The sequence below is a fragment of the Hippichthys cyanospilos genome, chromosome 18 (genome assembly GCF_059441005.1).
Source record: "Hippichthys cyanospilos isolate Australia breed blue-spotted pipefish chromosome 18, RoL_Hcya_1.0, whole genome shotgun sequence".
Lineage (NCBI taxonomy): Eukaryota > Metazoa > Chordata > Actinopteri > Syngnathiformes > Syngnathidae > Hippichthys > Hippichthys cyanospilos.
The window spans coordinates 4,456,808-4,467,269 of record NC_142386.1 but is presented as its reverse complement, the minus strand read 5'-3'; the positions used below and the strand labels follow the sequence as shown (position 1 = coordinate 4,467,269).

General features: G+C 46.2%; 2 protein-coding genes across 4 annotated transcripts; one reads left to right on the top strand and one right to left on the bottom strand.

Annotated features, from left to right (window-relative positions):
* LOC148408582 (E3 SUMO-protein ligase ZBED1-like) lies at positions 1-5,038 on the top strand. Of its 2 annotated transcripts, XM_088441469.1 has the most exons (3): positions 1-950; positions 2,245-3,254; positions 4,362-5,038. In XM_088441469.1, exons 1-2 carry the CDS (start codon positions 77-79, stop codon positions 3,237-3,239), a joined length of 1,869 nt encoding a protein of 622 aa, XP_088297595.1. In that variant the 5' UTR covers positions 1-76; the 3' UTR covers positions 3,240-3,254; positions 4,362-5,038. The 2 variants fall into 2 exon arrangements, with proteins under 2 accessions (XP_088297595.1, XP_088297594.1); XM_088441468.1 differs by lacking the exon at positions 4,362-5,038 and having other exon boundaries at positions 2,245-3,378.
* trpc6a (transient receptor potential cation channel, subfamily C, member 6a) lies at positions 3,706-8,883 on the bottom strand. Of its 2 annotated transcripts, XM_088441467.1 has the most exons (14): positions 8,746-8,883; positions 8,284-8,600; positions 7,603-7,735; positions 7,236-7,536; positions 6,685-6,870; positions 6,461-6,625; positions 6,153-6,387; positions 5,681-5,908; positions 5,330-5,594; positions 5,062-5,257; positions 4,308-4,508; positions 4,167-4,223; positions 4,017-4,092; positions 3,706-3,951 (listed from the first exon to the last, which is right to left on the bottom strand). In XM_088441467.1, the coding sequence occupies exons 1-14, from the start codon at positions 8,859-8,861 to the stop codon at positions 3,824-3,826; spliced, it is 2,604 nt and encodes an 867-aa protein (XP_088297593.1). In that variant the 5' UTR covers positions 8,862-8,883; the 3' UTR covers positions 3,706-3,823. The 2 variants fall into 2 exon arrangements, with proteins under 2 accessions (XP_088297593.1, XP_088297592.1); XM_088441466.1 differs by having other exon boundaries at positions 4,167-4,508.
* Between the last annotated feature and the right edge of the window lie 1,579 nt (positions 8,884-10,462).

The window sequence follows — 10,462 nt, the reverse complement described above, 5'->3', positions numbered from 1 at the left end:
CTTATCAATCTACTCGCGGTGAGACCGCTAGGCCCACCTGTGCATGTAAACAATAGTAATCGGCTGTGTGGCGAAGATGGAAAAAAAGGACAACAATGAACTTTTGGACATCAAATTTTCAGAAGAGGGAGAGAATGATGAAACAGAGGAGCTGTTACCAAAACGAGGAGCCGTGTCTGTCGTTTGGAGGTATTTTGGTTTCAGAAAATCCGACTACGACCAAAAAACCATTTTGTGCACGATTTGCCTCGCTAAAGTCGCGGCGGGTGGTGGCAACACGAGCAATTTGCTGCACCATCTCAGCCGCAGGCACGTGCCGGAATATGAAGAATGTATAAAGTTAAAGACTGCCTCTTTCGCATCCACAACCAACCATAAATCCCTCCAAGACTCGTGGGCCCGAGGGTCTCCCTACGACCGAAAAAGCAAACGCTGGCTAGACATAACAAACGCCATAACCATCCACCTCGCCAAAGACATGGTCGCGCTGAACACCGTGGAAAAAGAAAGCTTCAAGCAGATGATCAGGACGCTGGATCCCAAGTACGAAGTGCCGAGCAGAAAGTACTTCAGCCAAGTTGCGATCCCCAAACTGTACGACAAACACAAAGCTAAACTGGAAAAGGAGCTGGGGGGCGTTCGCCACTTTGCAGCAACCACCGACATTTGGTTTAGTCGCACTATGGAGCTCTACTTCGCCGTGACCGTTCACTTCGTAAGCGACGATTGGGAGTTGCAGAGTCATTGTCTGCAGACCAGCTATTTCCCCGACGAGCACACCGGAGACATGCTTGCAGCGGGTCTGCGGGAAGCTCTTGACTGCTGGGGGCTCGCGGATAACAAACTGGTGGCCATCACTACAGACAATGGAGAGAACATCAAGAAAGCTGTGGAACTGAACCGCTGGACTGGACTCCACTGCTTTGGTCATATACTTCACCTAGCCATAGGTAAGCATCTTAAAAATGTTCTTATCAATTGGGATTTCGTCACCGATCAGAGATGGGCAACTTGTTGTTGTTGCTGGTCGGACAGTGGTTAGTGCCCCGTGATTTTAGTCACATTGACTGTAAAAGCGTCATTCGTCGGTCAATCGGCTAAACTGGCGGACAGACCGTCAGTGCTGATGGGATGCTCATCTCATGCAATCATTAATTGTAAACTCTGATTTATTCCTTTGAAATAATGTTAAGAATGAGTTTCTGTTCTTTTTCCATCATTGTTTTTAGTATGATTTTAATATTAACGCTCTCGTGGGGGAAAAAACTGTACTCATGTATTATATGATGTTAATGAGTTTTCTGTTCTCTTTACATCATTGTTGTTATTATTATATTATTGTAATTTTAATGCAGTCACAAGATAACAAAAATTGACTCATACATAAAGTATTTCTGGTGTCGAAGTAAGCACATTTTTGTATTCTTTGATAAACCATTACACATCTGGGGACACCATTTATCTCAGAGAGACATACAGGTTTTGGAGAAACATATTCTTGCATCCAAGCAACGTGTCATCGTATAAATTATAACTATTTCAAATAAGGAGTTACTTTTCAATCACTTGTATCCAGCATACATTTTGGACCCTAAGCCGCTACTTTTTCCTCACCTTTGAAGCCCGCAGTCCACTGTGGCTCATCTGCAGTGTTTTTTTTTACTAGCCACCAGTGGGGAATCTACCAGTAAACAAAGGAAGACAGAAGACACTATCAAGGTATTAATTTTGAGTTTAAGCTGCTATTTTGCTCGGCGCCAGGGGGCACTCTCCTCTAGTAAACACAATCAGGCGCATTGCTGTTGGGTTGGTGCAGTATTCTAACTATCGTACTGTATTGTGTTATGCTGAAACTGCTATGCTGCTCTTAGGCATGTTCAGTCCGTGTTGAAGGCATGCTGTTTAAAGTTATAAATAAAAACAAAAGTGTGAAAGAAACTTAAATTTACTATCTTTCTGCGTGAATATCACTCTGCGGTTTATAGTCTGGTACGGCTCATACATTGCATACATTTATTTTCTCTTGAACATTTGTTTGGGCGGCTTATAGTCCAAAATATGCGGTAGTATAGGCAACCTTCGAGACTCAGTAACTTAAAATAGGAGCGGTATTGGCCTGATACTCATAATAAACATATGGGTATTTTTGAATCATTTGGTTTAAAGCTGTTATTAAATCTTTTTTTTTTAACTCCAGTAAATATCTGTGAACCAACCCAACTTCCTTGTTTCTCGTTTTTACAGAGAAAGGCGTGAGGGACGAGCGCATACAGCACGCCGTCGGCATTTGCAAAAAAATCGTGTCCACCTTCTCGTACTCGAGTAAAAAAAAGAAAGACCTGACCGTGGTTCAGAACTATCTGGGTCTTCCGAACCACATGCTCACGACAGAGACGCCGACCAGGTGGAGCTCGCGTCAAACCATGATCCAAAGAGTGCTGGAACAGGAGAAGGCCATCAGACAAGTTCTGAAAGACGACAAAAAATCCAGGGACTTGATCCTGAGCTGGCAAGACCTGGACGTCCTTAAGGCCGTCAACAAGGCGCTAAGCCCGCTCCAGGACTTCATAGACGCCTTGTCGGGCGAGCAATACGTCAGCGTCTCCTACCTCAAGCCGGTGCTCAAGCTCTTCAACGCGTCCATCCTCGCCAAGGACAAGAACGACAGCCAGCTGACAAAGGACGTCAAGAAAAACATCCTAGCGGACTTGAACGAGAAATATTCCGATCCGGTCACGGACGACCTGCTGGACATGGCCTCGCTTCTCGACCCGCGCTTTCGCGCCAAGTATATCGACGAAGATAAGGTCAAGCGTATTCTATCCAGAGCGGTGGAAGAGATCGCTTCGCTAACAAAGACGCGACAGGACGCGCCCCCGGGCGCCGCGGGTTCGGCGCAAGCGGATTCTCCCAAGGCGAAACGGAGGAAGACTCTGGCCAGCTTTTTCAAAAAGCAAGGCGGCGCATTGACTGAAGAGGAAAGCATCCGAAATGAGCTGATGGTCTACTTGCAGATCATCGAGGTGGACAGTGACGTTGACCCTTTCAACTGGTGGAGATGCCACCAGGCAAATTTCCCTCGCATTGCCAAGCTAGCGAGGCAGTATTTATGCATCCCCGCTACCAGCGCGCCGTCGGAGAGAGCGTTCAGCAGCGACGGCAACATGGTCCCTTATAACAGGGCCGCGCTCAAACCCGATGCCGTGGACCGTCTGGTTTTCCTGGCGCAAAATTTGTAATTGTTTCATTTGATGGTAAGTCAGGGGTGGATTCTGTCATTTTTAACTCATTACTACAGTATGAACAAAGATGAGAATTTGTCCTTCTCTGATGTGGTAAGAAGAGATCTTCAATAAATGCATTTGCATGTCAACGATACTGCTATTTTATTATATTGTCATTCCTCTATATCGTAGGTGTCGAAATCCAGCCCTCGAGGGCCGGTATATTGCGGGTTTCCCAGTTTTCTCTGTCCAACACTGATTTAAATGATTAGCTTATTAGCAAGCGCTGTTGCTGGAATCATTTGAATCAGGTGTGGCTGAGAGAGAAGGTTTGAAATCCTGCAGGATACCGGACCTCGAGGACTGGACTTTGACACCTGTGTCATATAGAATGTTGAAAAATACAGTGGTTCATCGCGGGTCTTTTCTATGCGCCTTTTAGTGCTTTATATATGAAAACAGATTCGAATTAGGTGAAAAAGCACTTTGGTCCTTTGAAATACTTTAATGATTTAAACACAGTTTAACTGTTTTTTTTATGCTAGTCTTTACAAGCCGCATGAAAATGAAAAATATCAAATCATAAAAACACGATATCATCAGGAGGTTGTGACAATGTCCCCAAGTCTCTTCATCAACTCATCCAGCGTCTCCGTGTTCTGAGACTTCTCTTCTAAAAGTTCGTAGCGGAGGCTTGAGATGTCTTGTTTGATTTCCTTCAACTCACCTATAGGCGACAATATTTTGTTTAAACACTGATATAGTTTTCTACAACTTTTGACGTGAGCTCACCTTCTGTGATTTCGTCACTCTCCCGGTCGGCTCGCGCTTTAATGATGTAACGCTTGATCAGACGTTTCATGATCTTCTACGAGATTGTTACAAACGATTCTTGTAAAATCCCCCAAAACATTCAAATGAGTTCTGGTGCTGGGTTGATACCTGGTATCTGGAGGGACGTGTGGAACCACTGAATGCAGAATTTTTTTCCTCTCCCATCTTAAAAGTGAAAAAAAATATGTATATATACATATATATAGTGATATTTACAGGAAGTAAGATTGTTGAACAGGCAGCAGCTACCTTGTCAAGTTGCGTCTCATGTTTCTCCTCATTTTGTCCTCTCACATACTGCAGCACCAGAGATTTAACGCCTTTGGATAGGCTCAGCATTGACTTAGGACTTGGAACCAAGTTGAAAGGCACCGGTAGGGTTCGCCCCTCCTCAAAGTAAGAGAACCACAGTTTGGCCCTGGCGAACTTCCATTCCACATCAGCATCGTCCTGATGGAGAAAGATGGAAAGGACAATTTGGCGGCTGCACATTCACAAACTAAACTCTTGGGAGCGCGCAGCCGAACAATTAGCGTCAGTAGTAAATAACTGACCCGCGGGCGGAACTGCTGTTGTGAATACTGGGTTCCCATGGGGACTGATTTGATAGAAACAACGCTTGTTAGCGAGAATTGTATATATGGTGGTACAGCCATTTTGTATTTTAATGTCATTAAAACGCTTGCTTTTGGCCCCGTTATTCACTTGACATGGCAAAAACAAAGCCTTCTCCTAGAGTCGTCCATCCCCCGATTTGAGAAGGACTCTTCTAAGCCTTAAATCTTCTTAATGCTGACTCTAATCATGACATTCTAACACTAACTAATCATTTCCTCACATACCAATTGGGTTTAGTTTTACATGTTTTATCCTAAATGCCAAAGCAACTTTGACTAACGGCACTACCACATGTTTTGTCCTCGTTTTCCCCCCCTTATAAATTTGACTGTTTCTCCCCAGAATAAATATTAGCAAATTGGAATAAACAAGTGATGCATCAAACCTCGATCTCCTGGAATGAGCTGTTGATCATGGCGATGAGCATGTTGAGTAGCACGATGACCATAGTGACGTTGTAAATGCCGTACAGCACGTAGCCGATGTTCTCGATGAACTTGTGCCCGTTGTTGATGACCACCGAGCGGACCTCAGAGAGTCCGAATATGGCCCAGAACAGCGTCTTGAAGCTCTCCTCGAGGCTTGTTGTGCGGGCAAACGAGCGCAAAAGTCACATTTTTACCTCGTTTTGGGATAGGAGAAAATGTTCTCACGTGGTGAAGGCGTCGTTCTGCTTGACGCCCAGGTAGTAGGAATACAGGTTGAACATTCCGATCATGAAAGCCAGAAACACCAGCAGGAAGATGACCATGAACTTGAGAATGTCCTTAACCGTCCTGCCCAGAGAGATCTGCAGAGGTCCGAAGCTCTCGTTGGCCGGGAGGATGTACGCGATCCTGGAGAAGCTCAGCACCACCGCCACTGCGTACAGACCCTCGGAGACTAGTTGGGGGTCCGACGGCAACCAGTGGATACGCGCTGCAAAAAACAGGGTGGGATACCAGGTTGGAAAACCGGGAGTCTGCTTACCCAGATGGCGGAAAGAGATGGAAGACCGCGGTCACCCAGCGTAAAGTAGAGAATCTCCGGAGGCAGTGGGACGTTTGTCAGGTTGCTGTAATGGGCGTCTACGTAGGACTGAGCAACGCTGGCCTGCCTCAGGGCTGAGAAGCGACAACTGAAAGATGCCAGGAAGATGGCCAGCATCCCAAAGTCCAGGAAGTTCCACGGTTCCAAAAGGTACTCCCCAGGTCCCAGACTCCAGATTTCCTTCACCTCAGTCCAAATCATACCTGCAGCAGGACAAAAAGTGAAGGTCCAGCCATCCATCCGTCATCAATTGTTGTCCTATTGGCATATTTTTTGCTTAAAACAAGAACATTTGCCAATTTTCTTAAGATATTTTTTGTGTTTTTGGTCCAGCACTTTTTGCAGTGTAATCCCTTATTTTCATGCACTTGAATTACAATTTGAACCTTTTGGCTACTGAGAAATGAAAGTGGAGACCTAAAGCCAAGCAATTCTGCAAGGTCCTACCCATGACCCATGAGACGATGAGGATCTCCATCCAGGTGAAGGGTGTCGTGGTCATACGGTAGAGCAGCATTGGGTCCAGGCCCGCTTCTGGCACATTGTGATGGGTCATGTTGGGCAACAATGAAGTCCCTGCAAACCGGTCTGCGGCATTCAGGATCAGCAGGCCCAGGAAGATGGTGAAAGATGAAGCGTGGGCCACAAACTTCATGAATGGGCTTCGCATCACCCGCCCCACCTGATTCGCAATGACAATCACAGTATACTTTGAGGGATGAAATTTGGATCTTGAGATGATCGCTGGAACCTACTCTACTGCATGGTGCGATCCAGTAGGCCAAAGCCAACCCTGGTAGCCCCATAGCTACGGCCAGGACCACCAGTAGTTTGATAGCTGTTGTCTGTTGCCTGAGACCAGGTAGGTTCTCATACCAGATACTGAGCAGCTGCTGCTGGCAGTTGGGATGGGCCACAAACTGAAAAAGAAGCAGAATTGTGAGGGTTTGCAAATCGAGCTTAACTCGTCCAGTCTGACCTTTTTCAGCTCGTATTTGATGGCCAACTTGAGGCGCGTGAGGGAAGGGCGACCGGGCGGGTCGTAGCTGTCTCCGTCATCGGTTTCTCCGTTCAGTATGGCCTCCACCTCCTCGGTGCTGCGGCACAAGTCCAGGAGGCCCACCACGAAGTCCTTACACTGACTGGATAAGCGGCAATAGTCGTTCTACGCAGGACGCCATGTGCGTTGTGTCAGTAACTAAACAAGTTAAACACTGATAGAAATGTCTTATACTGTACACACACGTCAAAAAACAAAACGTCACTTCTCAGATAAAATCGAGGCTCTCGTCTTTGTTTACGCCTCCCATCGGCCTCATAAAAAGTCGAGTGTTTACTCGCATCTTCAGCTGGCAGTCAGCTTGGCAGCAGAATGTAACATTTTTGAGATGTTTATATACTTCGGGATGATACCATTTGTATTGCATGTGTACTAAAGTGAACCCTCATTGAAGGTGATACGTTCCAGAAGGTGAAAATTGACGTTTATTTGTAACTGTTCTCACCACCGTATAGCGGGGATAACATTACCTTAAATTCCTTCTCAATGTTGGCTAGCATGGCCAGCTCGTTGCTGAGCTCCAGGGCAGCCAGCACCGGATCCTCGCTGGACAGGGAGAGGTAAGCCGGACTGGCCAGCCCGCGGTAGGCGTTGATGCGAGATCGCGAGTGGCTGAAGGAATCGAACTGCTGCTGGTAGTTGCACGAATTGCAGCCGCAGAAGTAGTCGTGCGGCGGGTCGATGCGAGCCCCTTTATTCAGGAGCGTGTGGACGATCTCATACTCCTGGCAGTGCGCCGCCAGGATCACCGGAGTCACGTCGTGAGAGAACCTGAGGTTCGTTTCGGACCGGTCAAGCGCCGGTTTCTTCTTTTGGACCGCACCCCCTACGTCTTACCTCGTTCCGTCCTCGTCATAAGCGTAGAAGTCATCCAGTATGTCGACCTGAGCGGGGCTGGCCGTCAGACGATGGGCGTCTCGAAACGAAGGGTGCGCTAGCAGCGCCTCGGTGATGCGGATGTATCCCTTACCTGCAATGTCCAAAAGATGATGGGTTCATTGCATATCTTGTTTGTTTTTTGTTTTTTATCCACCCAAACAGTCAAATGCCCAATGGCATTTTCCGATTAAAACTTGAAGCCTTTAAAAGAAATCATAGTCACACATCTCTGTTTTCTAATGATCTGAAACAATCAAAAGCCTCTTGTCTTCGTTCCTTGTGTGTTTCTCAAATGTTCTATAGGTTGCCTGAACCTAACAACCAGGAAGTACCCTGGGATAAGTATAGCTCCACTAAAAAATGACTGCGGGAAACAAGCTTTGCTTTTGCAGTGTGAAGTGTAATTGCACGTCCACAGCACCAGGGGGTGTTGTGGCGCTCTCATTGTTAAAGTCTGTGCGGGAGATCAACTTTGGTTGTTTTTTGTTGTTTTTTTTTAGTTCGACAGGGTGAAACTTCAGAATTTTCACATTCAAAATGAAAATAAGTAACTTGAAAAAAACATTTCTAATGAGTACATTTTTCTTAAAAAATCTCAAGGATTTGGACGGGACTAGCAAGAACGAAAACGTTTCTTACTGATGGCCAATAGGAGGGCGTCTCCCACCCGAGCCAAGTCTGGCCTCCCCAGCAGCAGCTCGGTCACCTCGAGGTGCTCGTTGGCCACCGCCAGCTGCAGGGCGTTCTGGCCCATGTAGTTGACGGTGTTGACGTTCAGGTGCGGCACTTGCAGCAGCATGCGGCGCACCTCTGGGATGTTGCCGTACTCGGCCGCTTCCAGGAAGCGCTGCTCCACCTCGGACGGGCCCACGGTTGGCGCCGTGAACATGTGGACCGGGCCCCTCAGGGCCTGCCGACGCTTGACGGCGCTGAGACGAGCCAGCAGTTGGCCGTGGCTGTAAACGCGCCGTATCCATTGGTCGCGTTTGACTTGAAACACATCTTCAAGCTGATTCATTTCACTCGGAAACATACTGAACTTTGTGTTGAATTTGCATCCTCGTACGGTGCGAAAGGGGCACAAGGAAAAGGGGAACTCACCAAAACCATCGGTTATCCTCGGGGAAGTCATCGTAAGTCAGCAGGTTGTCGCGGCTCCTGGCTCGCGGGCTGTCTCGGCTGGGAGCGGCCGCCGTCGACGCCTGCCTGTGGTTCATCCCGGGAAGATCAGACGGACTGAGCGGCTCATCACAAAAGTGAGAGTGTAGTAGGACCCCCCACCCCACACCCCCTTGCTTCATCCCTCCCTCCTCTGCCGTGATGGACTCTTTGAGAAAGAATGCAACCTTCGGGGCCTTGCTTTACTTTTGCCTAGTTGGATCGTTCTTATGGATCCTACGTTGCATAAGGACTGTTACGTTATGCAATACATATATATATATATATATATATATATATATATATATATATATATTTTTTTTTTTTTTTCTCTTTTTCGAGCCACTTATCCTTGCAACGGTCACAGGCTTGCTGTTGCCTATCCCAGCTGACTGAGATGAACAACCATTCATACCCAATCACACCTAAGGACAATTTAATATGCCCAATACACCTGCCATGCATGTTTTTGGAGTGTGGGAGGAAGCCGGAGTACCCGGAGAACCTACGCGGGCTCGGGGAGAACATGCAAACTCCATACCTGGGCCAGTTGGATTTGAACCCATTTTATTGTGCAACGCATTGTAAAACGCAATAAGTTAATTTGATCCAACTGCAACCAAAACTAATCTAATACTGTCCAGTCTAAAGTAGGTTAACAAAAGGTAAGATAATCTAATGTAAAATTTCCTAATGCAACTGTGCCTTTTAACTCTGTGTCATGGGTCACCACAGTGTGCCACTCGCATTATTTTTCTGGAACAGTTTGTGCAATACACTGGTGTATTTTAAAGTAAGGCACTGCCACCTTAATCTAACATAATTAATTGTATCTTGACGAAATGCAAGTAAGTATTGCATAATTATAAAGTAGATTAACTTGACTCAATGTCAATTAATCAATGCAAATGGAAATTAATGAAAAGAAACTCATAATGCACTGTAACCGTAAAAGAATAACAGATTTTTTTTAAACGTTTTTAATGATTTCATCCATCGTATCACAAATTTGAATGACTGTACACCTATTCTCTTTCTTCTATTTACTATTATTTTCAGTCAGTAGTAACATAGATGAAAATGCGCTGATTGGCAAAAATACCCCTCTAAATGTTCTTTTTATGTTCAGACATTGTGCAGCTATTTAAAACTGCACTCCAGCGTGTGCATGAGTGTATTGGTGTGTGTGCGCGCGCACAGAGTTGACTGATGGCTGATGAACAGCAGATGAGATTCCTCGGGGTCCAAATTCCCAGCAGACTTAGCTTCCTGTGTCCTCCCACCCTGCACAAATCCTTGTCCACTGTGGGAAAATGGCTTCCCACTTTGCACATACACACACATACGCAGTCAAACTTGTGCCCGCCATTATTTTCAGGTAACAAACAGAAAGAGTTTCCCGGTTCAAAATTTTCACCGAGGAACCTGGTTGAGCACATAGCACCTCATGACATCAACAGAACATCTGATAAAGCCCGGAGGCCTCTGATGTGCAGATTGTGGCACCCGCTTGCCTTTTAAGGGCCTGATTGGTGAAGATTACACACTTTAGACTTTTTATGGTGTCAAGTTTTATTTGAGAAGTCGTGTGCAGGAGAAAGGAGGAGGAAAGCGTGACAAGCGGTGACTAATGTCAGCTTTGGTAGATTTTTTTTTTTTT

Bases quoted from the DNA above. Each gene is read 5' to 3' on its own strand.
- LOC148408582 (XM_088441469.1), top strand. From the start codon at position 77: ATGGAAAAAAAGGACAACAATGAACTTTTGGACATCAAATTTTCAGAA. The intron at 951-2,244 runs GTAAGCATCTTA...TCGTTTTTACAG, and splicing joins TATACTTCACCTAGCCATAG to AGAAAGGCGTGAGGGACGAG.
- trpc6a (XM_088441466.1), bottom strand. From the start codon at position 8,861: ATGAACCACAGGCAGGCGTCGACGGCGGCCGCTCCCAGCCGAGACAGC. The intron at 7,537-7,602 runs GTAAGACGTAGG...AACGAACCTCAG, and splicing joins TATGACGAGGACGGAACGAG to GTTCTCTCACGACGTGACTC. The intron at 5,909-6,152 runs GTAGGACCTTGC...GTCCTGCTGCAG, and splicing joins CATCGTCTCATGGGTCATGG to GTATGATTTGGACTGAGGTG.